This window comes from Thermoascus crustaceus (genome assembly GCF_041956765.1).
Source record: "Thermoascus crustaceus strain CBS 181.67 unplaced genomic scaffold VTN00scaffold_3, whole genome shotgun sequence".
Classification (NCBI taxonomy): domain Eukaryota; kingdom Fungi; phylum Ascomycota; class Eurotiomycetes; order Eurotiales; family Thermoascaceae; genus Thermoascus; species Thermoascus crustaceus.
The window spans coordinates 3630945-3648725 of record NW_027192529.1 but is presented as its reverse complement, the minus strand read 5'-3'; the positions used below and the strand labels follow the sequence as shown (position 1 = coordinate 3648725).

At 53.1% G+C, this 17781-nt stretch overlaps 8 protein-coding genes and 1 non-coding gene across 9 annotated transcripts; 6 read left to right on the top strand and 3 right to left on the bottom strand.

The window, feature by feature from the left end:
• Positions 1-1180: 1180 nt before the first annotated feature.
• On the top strand, positions 1181-1302 carry VTN00DRAFT_t97. Its single transcript has one exon. It is a non-coding gene; the product is annotated as a tRNA-Leu (tRNA).
• A 320-nt stretch (positions 1303-1622) lies between these two features.
• Positions 1623-3970, top strand: VTN00DRAFT_6515 (uncharacterized protein; the record flags this gene model as incomplete). The annotated part of the gene is made up of 4 exons (XM_069433160.1): positions 1623-1759; positions 1816-1942; positions 1996-3398; positions 3478-3970. 4 exons carry the CDS (start codon positions 1623-1625, stop codon positions 3968-3970), a joined length of 2160 nt encoding a protein of 719 aa, XP_069288947.1.
• Positions 3971-5486: 1516 nt separating this feature from the next.
• Positions 5487-6641, top strand: VTN00DRAFT_6514 (uncharacterized protein; the record flags this gene model as incomplete). Its single annotated transcript, XM_069433159.1, has 1 exon — positions 5487-6641. One exon carries the CDS (start codon positions 5487-5489, stop codon positions 6639-6641), a length of 1155 nt encoding a protein of 384 aa, XP_069288946.1.
• A 524-nt stretch (positions 6642-7165) lies between these two features.
• On the bottom strand, positions 7166-7807 carry VTN00DRAFT_6513 (uncharacterized protein; the record flags this gene model as incomplete). Its single annotated transcript, XM_069433158.1, has 1 exon — positions 7166-7807. One exon carries the CDS (start codon positions 7805-7807, stop codon positions 7166-7168), a length of 642 nt encoding a protein of 213 aa, XP_069288945.1.
• Positions 7808-8467: 660 nt separating this feature from the next.
• VTN00DRAFT_6512 (uncharacterized protein) lies at positions 8468-9676 on the top strand (the record flags this gene model as incomplete). The annotated part of the gene is made up of 2 exons (XM_069433157.1): positions 8468-8579; positions 8652-9676. 2 exons carry the CDS (start codon positions 8468-8470, stop codon positions 9674-9676), a joined length of 1137 nt encoding a protein of 378 aa, XP_069288944.1.
• Positions 9677-9781: 105 nt separating this feature from the next.
• VTN00DRAFT_6511 (uncharacterized protein) lies at positions 9782-10088 on the bottom strand (the record flags this gene model as incomplete). The annotated part of the gene is made up of 2 exons (XM_069433156.1): positions 9782-9960; positions 10028-10088. The coding sequence occupies 2 exons, from the start codon at positions 10086-10088 to the stop codon at positions 9782-9784; spliced, it is 240 nt and encodes a 79-aa protein (XP_069288943.1).
• A 799-nt stretch (positions 10089-10887) lies between these two features.
• VTN00DRAFT_6510 (uncharacterized protein) lies at positions 10888-13053 on the bottom strand (the record flags this gene model as incomplete). Its single annotated transcript, XM_069433155.1, has 5 exons — positions 10888-12187; positions 12244-12352; positions 12411-12488; positions 12539-12848; positions 12910-13053. 5 exons carry the CDS (start codon positions 13051-13053, stop codon positions 10888-10890), a joined length of 1941 nt encoding a protein of 646 aa, XP_069288942.1.
• Positions 13054-13461: 408 nt separating this feature from the next.
• VTN00DRAFT_6509 (uncharacterized protein) lies at positions 13462-14239 on the top strand (the record flags this gene model as incomplete). Its single annotated transcript, XM_069433153.1, has 4 exons — positions 13462-13510; positions 13560-13600; positions 13660-13964; positions 14230-14239. 4 exons carry the CDS (start codon positions 13462-13464, stop codon positions 14237-14239), a joined length of 405 nt encoding a protein of 134 aa, XP_069288941.1.
• Positions 14240-14378: 139 nt separating this feature from the next.
• Positions 14379-17159, top strand: VTN00DRAFT_6508 (uncharacterized protein; the record flags this gene model as incomplete). The annotated part of the gene is made up of 8 exons (XM_069433152.1): positions 14379-14402; positions 14527-14904; positions 14999-15601; positions 15664-16017; positions 16080-16250; positions 16301-16428; positions 16487-16844; positions 17007-17159. 8 exons carry the CDS (start codon positions 14379-14381, stop codon positions 17157-17159), a joined length of 2169 nt encoding a protein of 722 aa, XP_069288940.1.
• Positions 17160-17781: the final 622 nt, after the last annotated feature.

The window sequence follows — 17781 nt, the reverse complement described above, 5'->3', positions numbered from 1 at the left end:
ATACCATGATCATATCTCAGCATATTGCTGTGGAGATAATGCTTGTCTCATATGAGATAAGCGCCAAGATCTGTCATTCAGAGAACTCCCCCCGACATATGGGACGAGAACGTTTGGTCAGTTATGGGCGATGGAAATATATATATTCCAATACAATCACCTACCAAGGTGACTATTCAGAAACCTGCGGACAGTGCATTAGCTGTTGAGGATCCTCTTGAGTGCATTTTGCAGGCATATTTGTTCTTTCTACTTGATTACACTTGTTGGTAACCGATATATCTACATATCGGCTGCGCTGCGTTCCCTTCAGATCACATCAAGTCCTATTCTGGAAGTAAAAAGTCAGATTCTATACTACGAAAAGATATGTTTGTTCACAAGGCAGACAGAGCGATTAAACTAGCAAGCTACCCACCTATCTCTGTACTAAGTATGCAGTATGCGACACGCATGCTATTGCCCTATTGCTTGGTTTCCTAGCCATGTGAGATACAGCAGGCCGACGTTGTATTTTCCAGTCGCGAAAATTTAAATGGATCCTTCATTTCCAGTCCATTTTTACAGATCTTCGTGGATAAGCCCTTCTGATATTCTCGTTTTGTTCTTTCTCTCCCTTTCTGAGGGAATGTAACGGTTGACCCTATCCAGAATGTCGTGCAGGTCGTACTGTACTGTACTGTATAATAAGCCATATGGTAATGCGCATATATGGTAATGCGGATCTTATCCCAAATCATATGATACCAATGGTGTAAAAATTTTCCCTGGACCTTGTCCTTGTTCGGTCGAAGTCATATGGTCTATGTCACTGTTGCAACAGCATGTATCCTCAAGTAGTTATCATAGATCTGAGATGCAAAAAGATATATAATCGTGAACGAGGACAGCAAGCGGATTTGATGCCGCCCCTGAAGGGAATTGATTTCGAAGTATTCGAGTCAGTCGCCTTAGACTACTCGGCCACACTGCCGTACTTGACTTGAAGAGGTTTGGATTAGCGAATTTTGAATTTTTACATATTCAACGTATTGATACTATGAACTTCAGCTGTCGAAGCTCTCACGAGTCAACAGGTTCTGTATACTCTCCTTGATAAAGAAGGCCTTGGCTCTTCGCCCCTGAGTTCAAATTTCACTAATCGGTGTTTCTGTCGAAGCAGTTTACCTTTTCCAAGAAAGGCAAGGTGGCCGAGTGGTCCAAGGCGCACGGTTCAGGTTGACCTGATCCGATCGGGTTCGCAAGAACAACGATCCTCCGTGTCTTCGAAAGGGGGCGTGGGTTCGAATCCCACCCTTGTCATATTCTTTTGCTTCTACTTTTTGTTCCGGGTAACTTTTTTACCTCTGGACATTTTTTTTGTTTTCCTTTATTTTTTTTAACAGGTGTAGATGAAGCTCATTGACGGGCTGCTAAAAGTTTAGTCTCCATGTTAAAGTAGCTTCCCAAAAGCCAGACCGGTCCCACGGGCCCGAAAACCACTTAACGCGTGAAGAACACGCGACGTGTTTTCCACGCGTCAGCAACTTCCGCCGGCACAGCAAAAGATATCTCGACCTCTGTGTCTCCCCGCAAAAGACACATAGAAACACCACTTTCTCACCATTTTATCCGGCGCAGTTATGGACAGACGCACGCCCTATACACTGAGCGTCCTTGCGCCCAGCCAGGATGGCGCAGACGAGTCTCGCACACAGATCCAGGCCCGCCTGCGGGAATTCGTGCTGGCCTTCCAGCTCGACAACGCATTCATCTACAGGTGAGTGCAAAATGCTTTGCAGAGCAGGACTGATACAGAAATAACCCATTGGATAGAGATCAACTTCGGCAGAATGTCCTGGTGAAGCAGTACTACTGTGATATTGACATCGCACACCTCATCTCCTACAATGAAGAGCTGGCGCACAGGCTCACGACTGAGCCTGCGGAGATCATTCCTCTTGTGAGTTCTTCTGTTTTTACGTATCACTCATGCTAATTGGAATGGAATTATAGTTCGAAGCTGCTTTACAGCAATGCACACAGCGCATAGTCTACCCTTCCGAAAGGGACATTGTCCTCCCACCCCATCAGCTGCTTCTGCACTCCAGCGTGTCCCATATCTCCATCCGTGACCTGAACGCCACGAACATCTCTCACCTTGTCCGTATACCTGGAATTGTCATTGGAGCGTCGACAGTATCCTCGAAGGCAACACTTGTTCACATCAAGTGCAAAAACTGCGGTAGCACAGAGAACATCGCAGTCGAGGGCGGCTTCTCCGCTCTTTCTCTACCGAGAACATGCAAGCGACAACAGATGCCGGGAGACGAACCTGGGGAGAAATGTCCACTGGACCCCTACGTTGTGGTGCACGAAAAGTCTCAATTCGTCGACCAGCAGGTCCTCAAGCTGCAGGAGGCTCCCGACCAGGTGCCTGTCGGTGAACTTCCCCGCCATATCCTCATCTCCGCAGACCGGTACCTCGCCAATCGTGTCGTGCCTGGATCGCGGTGTACGGTGATGGGTGTGTTCTCCATCTACCAGTCCAAGGGCGGAAAGTCCAATGCTGCTGTCGCCATCCGGAATCCATACCTGCGGGCTGTGGGAATCAGCACCGACGTGGACCACACTGCCAAGGGAAATGCGATCTTTACAGAAGAGGAGGAACAGGAATTCCTCGAGATGAGCCGTCGGCCAGACCTCTACGAAGCTTTCGCCAAGAGCATTGCGCCTTCAATCTACGGGAACCTGGATATCAAGAAGGCGATCGCGTGTCTTCTGATGGGCGGATCGAAGAAGATGCTTCCGGATGGCATGAAGCTTCGTGGAGACATCAACGTGCTGCTGTTGGGTGACCCGGGTACCGCAAAGTCTCAGCTGTTGAAGTTCGTCGAGAAAGTGTCTCCAATTGCCATCTACACGTCAGGTAAGGGTTCGTCAGCGGCCGGTCTGACGGCCTCCGTGCAGCGGGATAGCACCACGAGGGAATTCTATCTTGAAGGAGGTGCCATGGTTCTCGCGGACGGCGGTGTCGTCTGCATTGATGAGTTCGACAAGATGAGAGACGAAGACCGAGTCGCTATCCACGAAGCCATGGAGCAGCAAACCATCTCGATTGCAAAGGCCGGTATCACCACTATCCTCAACGCCAGAACATCCGTCCTGGCTGCCGCAAACCCGATCTTCGGCCGTTACGATGACATGAAGACGACCGGCGAGAACATCGACTTCCAGACGACTATCCTGTCCCGTTTTGATATGATCTTCATTGTCCGTGATGACCATGAGCGAAGCCGAGACGAGAGGATCGCACGCCATGTCATGGGCATCCACATGGGCGGCAGGGGTGTCGAGGAGCAGGTCGAAGCCGAGATCCCAGTGGAGAAGATGAAGCGATACATCAGCTACTGCAAATCGTACGTAGTCCAACTAATCAGTCCCTTTGATCCCTTTGCGAAAAGAACTCAAGAAACTAACCCCCCCCCCCCCCGCCAGACGCTGTGCCCCCCGCCTCTCCCCTGAAGCCGCAGAGAAGCTCTCCTCCCACTTCGTCACCATCCGCAAGCAAGTGCAGCGTGCCGAGCTAGACGCCAACCAACGCTCCTCGATCCCCATCACCGTCCGTCAACTCGAAGCCATCATCCGAATCACGGAAGCGCTCGCCAAACTGACCCTCTCACCCGTGGCCACAGAGGCCCACGTCGACGAGGCCATCCGGCTGTTCCTGGCTTCGACCATGGACGCGATCACGCAGGGCGAGGCCCAGGGCAGCAAGGAACTCATGGAGGAAGTCACCAAGGTCGAGGACGAGCTGAAGCGTCGGCTCCCGATCGGCTGGAGCACGAGCCTGGCGACGCTGCGGCGCGAGTTCGTCGACGGACGGGGGTACAGCGAGCAGGCGCTGAACCGGGCGCTGGTCGTTCTGCAGCGGAGAGAGACGATCCAGATCCGAGCGGGCGGGGCGCAGGTTTACAGGAACGGAGTGTAAAAAAAGAAAAGAAAGCTCTCAGCTTTTCTTTCCCCATTCTTTTTCTTTCGTTCGCCTAACAAGCCCTGCTTTTGCTTTGATCCTGATCCTGATCCTGACGACGAGTGACGTTACGCTTCTATCTACCACGTATATTCATTTGACTCTTCTATTATTGCAATTGTTTGTGGCATGGGGTGTGAGAGGAAACTGGTCCCAGGAAAGGAAAGGAAATGTCGAATGTTTGACGTGAACATCATATCATGCCGCCAAAGCTTCTTAATGCAGTGGGTGGGGTTGGTCTGGAGTTCTGGCGTTGTCTAATGTCCATCGAACCACATACATCTACTTCTATAAATGAATCATGCATGTTTTTTTTTTCTAGAATTATCTTTCTGTTCTGGCTAGAAATGATTTTCCAATTCAACGCAATTTCTGGCTATATCTGACGTACAGCAGAGGAAAGAAACTCTTATTAATTAATTACGGGGTACTTCACTGCGCTCTCTCGGTCTATGCAGGTCTCTTTCTCTCTTTATCAGAATCCAATTTGATGATAGACAGACAAACCGCGTCTCGAACTCCTCCGTACCTACCTAGGTACCTAACCCCGTGCCCAGTGGGCCGTACTAGCACTACTATCCAAAGTCGGGCTAGGTAGAGCTGCACCGGAAATTAAGAGGTCAAGAAGAATGCCCCAAGCGTATGGAAACTAGAGACTAATATATATAGTTAATTAATAGTTTCTAAATTCTATCGATCGGCGTTCAAGCCACTTAACCTTCATGTAAACTAACACACTGCGTATTAATATATTCCCCTGAAGCTCTGCAGTTACGCAGTAGATGATAATGATAATAATAATAGTGAGGCCAGTCGCCTTGCATAACCCGCATGTGCATGTGCATTTTATTCATTATTAGTACGGAGTAAACTGTATTAGGTAGTTGGTACCTAATTTTAAGCACTCGATAGTGTTCATGCACGATGCAGTAGTTTTTTAGTTTCTGCGCTACGCTACTGCGTACGACGGGTATCGAATCCGAGATGGAAGAAACTAATTTTTCTGCCTGAGGTTAGGTAGTGAGACTGAGACATGGCGAGACGACGGAGTCGGAAGCTTCGCCTGAAGGCTGACGCAGGAGGAACTTCCATGACTTGGCACCTGGCCCCGCTTTCAGCCAATAGTGGCGCAGGTCGTCATTCTTCACCTCAGTTGCATCCGCATCTGCGGCACAGGCGAACAGCTGCATTTCGAGCTTCGTACGGGAAATTGGGTCAGGGGATTCGTACTGTACGGTACGTACGGAGAGCTACAGTTCCAACGCGTCTACGACTCGCGCTCGCGTTTCTTGAGCTGGTCTGGTCCTGCTCCGCTGAGCCAGGTGCGGTGCGGGGGAGAGAGAAACGTCACTTGTCAACAGCAGTCAATCTTCTTGTCTTCCCTGCAGATAGCCGCGCTGCCTTTTTCTTCGATCCACAGGTCGAATCCAGAGAAAAGGTCGAAAACCTGCATCGATATTTATATATTGACAGAATGGCTCCCTTGATCCGCGTCATCGGCTCCCTCAATGCCGACATGGTGTCCGTGACCCCGCGGTTCCCCGAGCCCGGCGAGACGATCACCGCGACATCGTTCTTTACGAGCGCCGGAGGCAAAGGCGCGAACCAGGCAGTGGCTTGTGGACGGCTGTCCCGGCCGCGGCCGTCGACGGCGTCCGCCACGTCGTCGTCTTCCAAGGACCCGGTCAATGTCGAGATGGTTGGTGCGGTAGGGGGGCGGGACGGACACTTCCAGGCCCTGCTCAGGCCGACTCTCGAGAAATCCGGCCTGGATACGTCCCGTATCAGGACGATCGAGGACGCGTACACGGGCGTTGCGGTGATTGTGGTGGATTCGTCCGCTGGAGGGGAGAATCGTATCTTCTTCTCTCCTGGCGCGAATTACTCAGGGATGCAGCCCATTCCGGAGGTCCTGGACTCGGGTCTCGCTGCGCCGCTGCCAGATGTTATTGTGATGCAGGGGGAGATTCCCGTGGAAACAGTCATCGGGATCCTGAGGGCAGTTCGCGCTTTCAAAGAGAAGAGCAGAGCGGAAGGCAAGAGGGGCATCGAGTCCGGGCCTGAGGTCATGTACAATCCGGCCCCTGCGCCACCGGGAGGTCTACCTGAGGATGTCTACACGGCTGTCGACCACCTGATTATGAATGAGACAGAGGCAGAGCTGATGGCTCCCAAGACGGAACAGCTACTTAAAGTCGTGCCCGATGCAGAGGGTCAAAGCTCCAGGGAGAAGGTGGCCAGGTACTTCCACAAACTGGGCGTGACGTACGTGGTCATCACGTTAGGTGCCAAGGGCGTCTGGTACAGCGCAACGGATGCTGGCAGCTCGGGACCGGCGGACCAGACCACCAGGTTTACCAACGAGGTGCCCGCTGCCAAGGTGGACAAGGTGCTGGACACGACCGCGGCGGGAGACACCTTCGTCGGCGCGTATGCGGTCCAGATCGCGCGCTGGCGGGAGCGACGACGAGAGCACGGAAAGGCGGGCCAGGACCTGGTAGCTGAGGACAAGAGGGATCGATATCTCACTGTCATGGACGAGGCTATGAGATGTGCCACCCGGGCGGCGGCACGATGCGTCGAGAGACCGGGTGCGATGGACAGCATCCCGTGGGAGGATGAGATCTGAAACCGCCGGGCAGTTGAACGACCATTATGACGATAATGAAAGTATACTAATCACTTTGAAGAACCAAGAGGCATATAGATTAGATAGATCCACAGCAATCGAAAAGATGAATGAACAGCGAATTCCAGGGGTTGGACCTGGAATCTGAAAAGCAATCCTTCTTTCCCCTGAGATAGGGCGATGCGGATATCTTGAGAAAAATTCCACCTCAGGGAGGATAGAGACAGGGGCCAATGGGTTGAACATAGCGTCCCTTCATAGCGCTGGAGGGAACGCAACTCCTGGCGGTCCAGGAGAGGACCAGCGCGACTCAACCAGGACGCCTGATCGTCCCACATGCCCGGAGACACGCGAAGACATAATTCGTTGATCCAATATAACCATATTGGTCGAAGGCTCGATGGTCTGTCGTCATATTTCAGGAGACGCTCTTCCAGATATATATATAGAACATGGTCCGTGGGTAGCAGCGCGTCCGACATCCTCCTTGATAGGAGAACCCCAATCAATCCAGACAGGACACGTCAATCGCCATCCAGGAAACCTGGATAACACATTCCTTCCGGATAAGGGGTCATGAAGCACGACGGGAGTGTAGCAAGCATGCCGGACCCCGCGTGTCGTCCAGGAGTGTGGCCAGACGACACGACGTGCGGAGGAGGGGCATTGAGCAGAGTTGACGGAGGGGTGTCGCGACAAGCTGAAACTGTGAAACCGGTGTGGCGACGCCCAGTAGGAATGAAGGGTTCGAGGAGAATTCCATATCGAGGAGCACGCGCTGCCCGAGCAGGTGGTCTCGAGGGCTGGTACGGGCTGGTCACGGTAACAAACGGTATGTAACGGCGGTACGGGGCGGGGGCGGTGACGGGACGAGGGAACGTGCCGGAGCGCGTGCCGAGGTACCGGGCCGGGGCGAGGTGGGCGGGGGATACTTCAGCGCGTCGGTCACGCGTGCGTACGGGCGCCGTACGGGCGCCACGACGCGCGGTCATGGGCGGTATGGCGGGCAGCTCCTGGCGTGTTGCAGCCTGCTGGCCGGCGGGAGTTTCGCAGGCGCTGTGGTCCAATAGCGCCCAACGGCCGCGGCGGCGCGCCTTGCAGCGCACAGCGGCTTCTGCACCGCCCGTCGACTCACGACGCGCTCTTCCTCCCGGGATCTTCGCCATGATGCATCTCCAGCGATCGTCCTGAATTCCACACGGCCCTTCCTCCCACCGCACCGTGGCGTAAGAACATAGCTCTTCGCGGTGGGAACCCGGGCCTCTGCGGATATACTCCTCCAGATCCCCCGTTCGTCCTGCTCTTCTTCCTTCTTTAGCTTCCCTGTTCCCTCCTCAGGGCTGTTGTACAGTAGAAGAGGTTGAGCGTCGTCTCTGGTTCTGCAAGATCTCTCTATCTCTCGCTTAGCTCGTCGGCTGAGATCTCCGTGAGCCCTCGTTCCAAGTGGTGCGTCGACGGCTTTGGCCCTTCGCGTCGGGGGATCGCCATCTACTTCCAACTACACTCGACGGAACATCGAGACTTCATCCATCTGATACCCTTCTCGTTGGCACTCTCCGTCCATTGCTCTATGCTGTCTATTTAAGCGTCTTTCTCTCACCCAATACTTGCTGCATTTTCTTCCCCTTGATACCCCAGTAACAGAAGAAACTCGGCCACTCTGATCTTGCTACGACTACTTCTACTAAACCCCACTAAGCCAACCACCCACACCGCCGACTTCAACTGTCTCCAACCTTAAAAAGCTCTCAACGCCACTACCACGCTCTCCCACAGCACGTTCAAGTTCAACTACCATACTTTTTTAAGACTTGATCGTTTTCACCATGGCCACCTTGACTATGACACCGGCCGTGCGCAAGCCCTTTGGCACCGTTGATGCTTCGCGCATCCGTTCCATGCTGAAGACCAACCAGAGCCTCAAGAACCAGCAGAATGGTATGTCCTTTTGATATTCCGTCTTACAAACCGCGTTTTTATCCTCATGACACGTTCTAATATTTGATACAGCCTCGCCTCTCAAGCAGACTCCGGCTCCAGACTCAGACTCTGAGAACGTGGATCCGATGACCCTCAAGGCCTCGCCCAAGCGGAAGCGTTCTTCTGAGGATGACGGTGTCTTGGACGAATCTTTCAAGCCAGTCAAGGCCTCTCGTATCAACCTGACCGTCAAGTCTAAAGTCGACTGCAAGACCACCCAGCCACTGAGCACTCGCGTCAACCGTCCTTCCACTCCCGTGTCTACTCCAATCTCCAAGCCAGCTGGACGTTCTCCTCAGGCCAAATCTCGCAAGGCCTTTGGCCGTCGTTCTAGTACTGACACTACCACCCGCATCGAAGCTCCTGTCGGTAGACTCAGTGCCCTCCGTGCTAACGCTGCTCCATTCTCTATCGCTACCGCCTTGTCTAGTGGCAAGTCGAAGAACAAGCGTCGTTCTAACCCTGCCTCGTGGAACTTTGAGATCCATGTCGACTCTGAGCAGGATGAGATGACCAACTTGATGCAGCACTCGACCTGTGTGCTCGACATCAGCGACGACGAAGGAAAGACGAAGAAGGATGGCCGTGGCAAGGAGAACATCCCACCTCACGAACTTGGCATCGAGATTCCCAACTCTGCCCAGCAGACTTCCGACACCGCTGCATCCCGCAAGAACCTTATGACCGACGAGCCTCGCACCCCTCTTGGTGAACTCAAGGTTTCCGACTACTACGCTCCTGGCTGCGATGCTCTGTCCCGCGTTGTCATCTACGAGCTAGAACCTGAGAAGAACGAGAAGGAGGATGACGAGAAGAAGACCTCCAATATCTCGACTGCCGAGACAGCCCCTGCGAAGCCTGAAAAGCTGAGCGCGTCGACTATTAGCTCCCTCCTCCAGGCCACTGCCCCTAAGGACATTTCCGAGCTAGCGGACAAGACCACCGGTCCTTCCGAGACTGAGATTGAGATCTGGGAGAGCGGCAGCGCTGCCGAAGAGGCTGCCAACGCTGCTGCAGAGGGTGTCGAGAAGCCCAACATCTTCGCACCCCTGTAAACCTACACCGTCTGATTTCACAATTGCATGGCATTGGTCCGGTTACGATCTTGGGTTGGCGGCGTTTACTTCTACAGGCCCTATTTACCCGTGACGGCGTTCGAACTACTTGGATGGTGGCTTTGTCTGGCGTGGTCTTCTGGAAGTGTATCTATCTACATTGGGGGCTTCTGTGTCTATTTCTCCATATTTCTTCTTTAATACCCTGCTGGCAGTTTCCGTTTCTCCTACTTGTGATCTCCTCTTCTTGTCTCCGTCTCCTCTTCCCTTCTCCATGTCGTCTCCTTGCTACCACGCCATCATTCCTGAGCTTTTACGGGGTCCTCTCTGACCTCGTTCCTCCTCGCTGACCACATAGTTTGGGTGGCGACGGCTGGGAACAGGTCATGGGACTAATCGAAAGTGTGCACATTGTGACTGGTGCAAGGTTAACGGATGGGTGACATCAAAACTACCATAGACGCCTCACTTCTCTTTCATCTGTGATCTTTATTTCTCTTTCATTTTTTTTTCTTTTCTGGCCCTGGAAAACGGAATCAACTGGAGTTTGTACGGTTCGGCATCTGTCTTCGGCTTGGCCTAGTTGGCTTTGGATTGCATTTACCCACCCACGCACACCTATCCCTATCTCTACCCATCTCGAGTTTTTCTTCTTGTTCAATATGCCTTCCGGTCCCGGTTTCGATGGGCTTGATTGGTGCATTATCTCATTTCTATCTTGTCTTCTCTTGGTTATTTTCCTACCATTTTGAGAGTTCTATGGATGATTCATGATGTCTGCTACGGGATCGGTGGTTACGCATGTGCATGTAGTTTATTAATGATCTGGGTCTGGTCTATGGGAATAATAACCTGGAACTTGTCACATCGCGGGTTACATTCATCTTTTCTACACTTTAAGCATCGTATTCTTGTCCCTCTGAGTAAGCGATAGGTACTAGTTAACTGATAACTAAGTACATAGGTACAGGACCTTACCTAGTAAAGTAGGTAGTCCGGTCTAGTCCAGTCCAGTCCATCTTGTCTTGCTTTGCATCTGTCATTTATCCCCCACTCATGCATTTTTGACTACCCGGTACAGGTACCTTGATGTGTAAGCCTTACTTAACTTTTTTTTTCTAATCACGTTATTCCAACGGGGTTGATTTGGAGCCCTGAAATCAATTTTATCTACTCTGTTTTCTATCTGGGTATAAGACACATATCCTACTTCAGTACTCATCGTCCGCATCCTCATCCTCATCCTCGTCTTCATCCTCCTCAGACCGCTCTACATCCTCCGCTTCCTCTTCCTCGTTCGCTGCCTCCTCCCTTTCCCGTACCCGTGCCTCGACAGCTTCAGCTGCGGCTGCGGCCGCCTCCTCCATCATCTCCTCCCGCTCCCTGGCCTCCTCCTCGCCCTCGCTTACGATCTCCGCGTACTTCTCCGCTGCGGGGTCCTCTTCCCATTTGACTCTCTTCCCGTCGGAAACCGGTGGACCTTCGATCGGCGGTCCGGATTCCACCGTCTCCAGCGCGCGGACATGTTCCCTGTCCATCCCTGCGGAGACCATCCCTCTCCAGCTGGGCGCGCCCTTGATGGTGGCCCGCACCTCGGTCGCGAGCTGCATCTCGCGCGACGTCGCGGTCTCCGGGTCGAGCGTGAAATCTTGCATGCTGTTGTCGTCGACGGCGGCGTGGTCGGGGAAGGCGAGGATGCGGACGAACTCGGCGTCGTCGGCCGGCCGGTCCTCCTGGAGTAGGGTCTGGATCTTGGCGCGCATGATAGTTTTGGCCTTGGCGAGCGTGCCGTTGCCGTACCACCCGTCGCAGATGATGTCGCAGGTGCTGCGGAGGAAGTTTGGGGGTGGGGGGTTGGTGTGGGTGTGGCCGAGTTCGGGTTGGCCCCCTTCGGGGAAGAGGATGCGTCGGAGTATAGGGTCCGTGATGTCGCAGACCATCCACATCCTGCCGTCACGTGGTAAGGGCGGTTGGCCCGTGAAGACGTGCGATGTGCCTACCTCCCCGGGGACGGAGGTGTCGATGCTCGCTTCGGCCGGCCGGGGCAGCGTGTGTCGTCGTCCGCCACCGCCGTCCCGGGCGACTTCCGGCTCTCGGGGGAGGATGCGGAACATGAAGGTCTGGTAGACGCGGTAGTCCGGAGAGGTCCGGGGGTCGTGCCCGAATTTGATGATGGCGTCGCGCCAGGGCCCCGAGCGGAATATGTATCCGACGTAGGCGACCGCGTGGCGGAGGCAGTAGCGCTGGTCGACGGTCTTCAGGTTGTTGCGGAGGCCGCGGCGCGTCCAGGCTGGACGCTGCGCGAAGAGGGCTTCCACAGCGGCGATGGTCTCCTGGAGTGTCCGCTCGAGGGTCTCGATGGGTGGGCAGTTATCCCGCGGTTTGGAGGGGACGACTGGAATGTCGTAAGGCACGAGATGGGTGAAGACTTTGGCAGCTTGCTGCGTGTTGATCGTCGTGACTTTGCCAGAGGTGTCGACCGACTGCTTGACGGTGGGATTTTGGCGGTAGCTTTTGACGGTCAGTATGCAAACATAATTTACTTGAAAGGCACCGATATAACACACATGTAGTGGAACGGAACGTCTCCATGGCTGAATGATGGTGGAGGAACGATATCCACATTGGATACTGCTCCCTTGCTCAAGTCGAGGTCGAATGTTTTCATCTTCTCATCTTTGCGGCGTCAGAATGAGCAAAAAATGATCAAACACCATGGGATCAGGGAACCTACAGTCAAAAGGGAGAATATGTTCTCGAAACTTGTTCGTGAATGGACTGGCTGTCGTTGAGAAAACGAAGTCCGGCATCCCTGAGGAGGAGTCAGAAATACATTCGAATATTCAATAGATGAGTGCTCACCGCGAAAGACATGTGTCCTGTCAACTCGACCAACTGCCTCGACTTGGTATTTGCCGACATTATCACGTAGACTCCGTAGAAGGTCTTTTGCACTACGCCTTTGAGCTCCAGCAGTTTCAGCCGCTGGATAGGCGGCCGTGAAAGGCTCATCTGAACCCCTCTTCCGCTTGCGTCCGGTCCATTTGGGGACCGTTACCTTGAGCAGAATATTGTTGGACGGACTACTTGTCGACTGGAGAGGTCTTGACATCGCATCCTCCGGGCGAAGAACCAGACTGGCTGGCGTATCAGCCCGTGGAGGGTTCAGGATCTGGTATCAACGAGGTCAGATAGGAGATATCAATCGTGTTTGATAAACGATTAGTCCTCACCCTGGAGATGCCAAAGTTGCCCTGGAGGGTGTCGATTGCCTTGTCAACATTCTTGATGACCGCAGGATGCTCGACACTGACGATCTCTCGTGGAGGGATTGGGTAGAACGGCGCGGTTCTCTCCCGTCCCCGTCGCTCTGCCATGATAAAGAAGTGGGCTGCAGGATAGTGCAATTGGAACGACAAGGAATCAGACGATGACAAGCATGGGGATTCTCATGAGAGCAGTAAACCGATGTCGAAGTGCTTTTGGAGGATGATAATATCAAGCGTTTCTCTCAGAGCTAGGCGGATATCTTCGGAGGAATCGCCCATCAAAAATACTAATATATCAAATACAGCACATGCAAGTCTCTGGACTGGGGACGACATCGACTCTTGGCCACACAGAATACATGGTACTATCTACATACAGGACGCATACAGGACGGGGTATCTGAGATGGAACGCGCACATTGTCTGTATGCGCCCAGATGAAGCCTTTCAACTATGGCTGTGACGGACACGGGACGGTCAGGTGACCGCCGAGCCCGTTCACGCTCCTGAGGCTGCATGCGCCACAGGTGGAAAAGGAAAAGGAGAACGGGAGAAGCGTTGAAGCGTGAGGCCAGCAGAGAACATCTGTCAATATCGGACCAGACCACAAGCAGCGGCGCTGGTTGAGCTCGGCGTGCTATACATCACTGCTGCGGTGCGTTGCCTGTGTGTATGGGGTTGGATCTTATCCTTTGAAGACCTGCCTCACAACAGCTCAGCCCGAAAGGCCCCTCTTCCTCAAACGACTCCCGAGCCTCGTCTTCGGTCTCGTTACCATCTTCCTTGCGACCACGTACAATCCTCCGCCCCTTGCATCCGCCTGTCCTGCATCCATCGAGTCTCTGCCGCGTCAGTTTCATAGCACGAGTGCTTGCCGGGGTTGGCGCCCCCCGCTCCCAGCCTGTCTCTGTCGCTAAGCGATACGGAGACGATCCCCAAGCAGGACGACAAGCGTTCCTGTACAGCAACCAGCGTGAGCCCACCTCGCTGCCCAATTGTCTCGCTCTGGAATTGCTGAGGTACGTCCAAGGCATTGACTTCTCTGTGCCCACCATTGCCTGTCCCTCTCCTCGCGTCTTGCTGCCTGTGCGCCTGCGCTGGCGTGCTCTCCCCCCCAAGCAGCTGTCGTGTTGCTTTGACAGCTTGAACCCACCCCCCCGAGCCAGCGTTTCTTGTCTTGCAACAAGATGTCCCGTTGAGTTCGACGGGTGGTGGTCACCGTTCCTCTGGCTTACCTTGTCTGCCTTTGCTACCGCCTGATAGCTCATCTTCACTTGTCTCCAGGCCGGCGTAAACAAACTCCCTAGTCGTGGCCCTCCTGAACCACCCTTCCGCCGCGCAACACGGACCCCTCTTGCTAGTGTGCGACAATCTGCTAGACTGGCATCTAGGACATCGGCACAGTACATGTGGCCATTAATCTACCAGCTACAATGAAGGGATTTCGGCAGAGAGTTGTGAGTTCTCTCCATGCGTCGTTTCTTTGTCTCCCTTAAGCTTCATTCCCGTCCGGTGTGGAATCCATTCGACCCAGAGATGGTACCTTAGTTTATTGTCTACTAACCTCCCTAGCACGAGCAGTTATCGAGAGCGAAGGATTCAAACAAGTCGTCCAAAAAGAAGGACTCTTCTTCCTCCGGTACCTCGTCTCCCAGCCAAGCGTCCTCCCACAGCGCGTCCCATCAGACACAGTCTCCGGCGAGTTCCAATCATGGCTCGCAGTCCTCGTCCCCCGCGACCGTGAATGATACAAGAAACAAGTCAGCACCCCCGGTGGACAATGGCTACCCGGCTGCCCATCATAATGCGCCGGGCGCTGCCAGCCCCGCAGCTGCCGCGCAGCACTACGTACATCAAGGGCAGGGCATGGCTGGTCAACCTGTGAACAATGGCCCTACGACTCCTACTAGACAAGGCCAGCAGCTGGCTCCCAGCGTCGTTATCAGCCCAAGCGGACCGGTATGTCTACTCGTTCAATAGTCAGCTGTGCCAGCAGCTGCGCACTTCGCCATCCAATGTGATAACTGGGCTAACAATCGTGATCGTATTACAGCATGTCTCGCCTCCCGGAGCCGCTGAGACAATGCCCGGAGACCTTGCGCCTCCACCAAAGAAGTCGCATGTCTTCGACCGGTTACAGACGACCCCCAAGGACATGTCGGAGGGCATCAGGACACCAAAACGGCAGCATTCATCGAGATTTGACATCTCGGACCAGCGCCAGAGGGAACTTGAGAAATTGCCTGGTTTCCATGAAGTGCCTCCAAACCGTCGCCAGGAGCTCTTTATGCAAAAGATCGACCAGTGCAACATTATATTTGACTTCAATGACCCAACTGGAGATATGAAGTCCAAGGAAATTAAGAGGCTGGCGCTCCACGAGCTCCTGGACTATGTCGCCAACAACCGGTCGGTTATCACGGAACCCATGTATCCTCGCGTTGTTGAAATGTTCGCCAAGAATCTCTTCCGACCAATTCCGCCGCCGGTAACACCTCAAGGGGAAGCATTCGATCCGGAAGAGGACGAGCCTGTCCTGGAGGTGGCATGGCCTCATATTCAGGTGGTTTATGAGTTCTTCCTGAGATTCATCGAGAGCCAGGACTTCAACACAAACATCGCGAAGGCGTATATCGATCACCAGTTTGTGCTCCAGGTACGTTTATCCTCCTCTTTTCCGTTCCTGTAGGTTCGGTTTGAGCTTACACCTGTCGCCAGTTGCTGGAACTGTTTGACTCCGAAGACCCGAGAGAGCGTGACTTTCTCAAGACAACTTTGCATCGGATTTATGGAAAATTCTTGAATCTACGGTCGTATATCCGTCGCTCGATTAACAACGTGTTCTTCCAGTTCATATATGAGACTGAACGCTTTAATGGAATTGCAGAACTCCTGGAAATTTTGGGATCCATTATTAATGGATTCGCGCTGCCTCTCAAGGAGGAACACAAACTGTTTCTGACGAGGGTCTTGATTCCACTCCACAAAGTGAAGAGCCTCAGCATGTATCATCCGCAGCTGGCTTACTGCATTGTTCAATTCTTGGAGAAAGACTCGGCTTTGACCGAAGAGGTAATGCTTACTTGGCGACCCTGGGAAGGTAACGAAACATTACTAACATGTGAATAATGCAGGTCGTTCTTGGGCTTCTGCGTTATTGGCCAAAGGTCAACAGTACAAAAGAAGTTATGTTCCTGAATGAGGTGGAGGATATCTTCGAGGTGATGGATCCCGCAGAATTTGCCAAGGTTCAGGAACCCCTCTTCCACCAATTGGCAAAGTCGGTGGCGAGCCCACATTTCCAGGTAGGTTCCGTCGGAGACATGTGGCTGGACACTGCTAATTTCCCAAAAAGGTTGCGGAACGCGCGCTCTATTTCTGGAACAATGAGTATTTCTGTAATCTGGTCAGCGACAACGTGGAGACTATTTTGCCAATCATGTTTGCTCCACTATACGAGAATTCCAAGGGTCACTGGAACAGGTATATGCTCAGAGGACAAATACTTTCCTGCCCTTACGCTTTGCTGACGCGAGGTTAGGACTATTCACAGCATGGTGTACAATGCCATGAAACTGTTTATGGAGATCAACCCGCAGCTCTTCGATGACTGCACGCACGAGTACAACGAGCAGCAGAATAGCGCTGAGCAGCGTGAGAAGGCAAGACGTAGCAGATGGGAAGAAGTGGAGCAACGGGCCAAGGAAAGGAAGAAGCTTGCTTCCCTTCCCGCGCCAGCCCAGAGTTCCAGCTCCCCCGTTGTAGATGGTGCGACACGCCCAGATGATATCGATCCGATCACGCATGACAGTCAGAGGCGGCTTAATGCACTGAAGCTGCAAGATGAGTCACCTACAGACAAGGAGAGGAGGATACGGGAACATGAGAGGCAGAATTCGGTTAGTCCATCACAAGCTCGATTGATCTAGACGTGTCTGGTCATCTTTATGCTTCCCGTTTCCCTGGATATCTTTTTTATTCTTTTTCTCGTTGGCTAAGAGACTGTGATATTTATCTTTATAGCCATCGTGATTCTAACGCTAAACGTCCGTTTGATTCAGAGACGCCGCCGTGGATCACTTGATGATTCCCGAAGAAGGCGGAGTGGCAGCGGCAGTGAAGCTCGATTGCGCGGAGAACGGCGAGGTTCCCTGGGGGGCGGCTCCGCTGGTGTCGCAACGCCGATCATGTCTCGAAGAAATTCGACCAAGTGATGCTCCATGGGCTGGCTGATGGGTGTACCATATCGGTTGAATGTTCTGCGACGATGGCATAGCGATTACGTGCTGCGATGATGTTCTTTCATTGATCATTTTCTTCTTCGACTAAATTTCCCCCCTTTTTGTGTACATGGGCTTCAATATTTTTTTCTTTTTTTCTTTCCCCCGCGCGTGGCTCTTTGGGCCTGCGAGCTCTGAGCGCACATTTGAGTTGGACTGTTTAGAACCGTGTTCGGGTATGGAAAACGGGTGTGAATGGCGTTGTTGTCCGTCGGCTTAGACGTCGATGGACTCTTTGATCTTTAAATACCTTGAAGTACCTACCATATCACTTTACATAAGGGTTCTATTGTCTATTTGCCCCTCATCCTTTGACTGTCTACTTCGTGCTCTGTACTCTTGTAGAAGCAGCTGTGACTCCGCGTATTGGTTTGACAGCCGCGCGGGATTCAGTCCTGGCGTGCAGCGAATCATAGTCTTAGTTTGCCGCGCATAACCGCGCGACATTCGGAATGGAACAAAATTAATGCGGAATTACCTGTTATGGACTAGCGTCCCGTTCAGGGTCTCTGCGATGCCCGCGTCTTGCTCTGCTTTTGCTCAGCGGCCTCCAGGC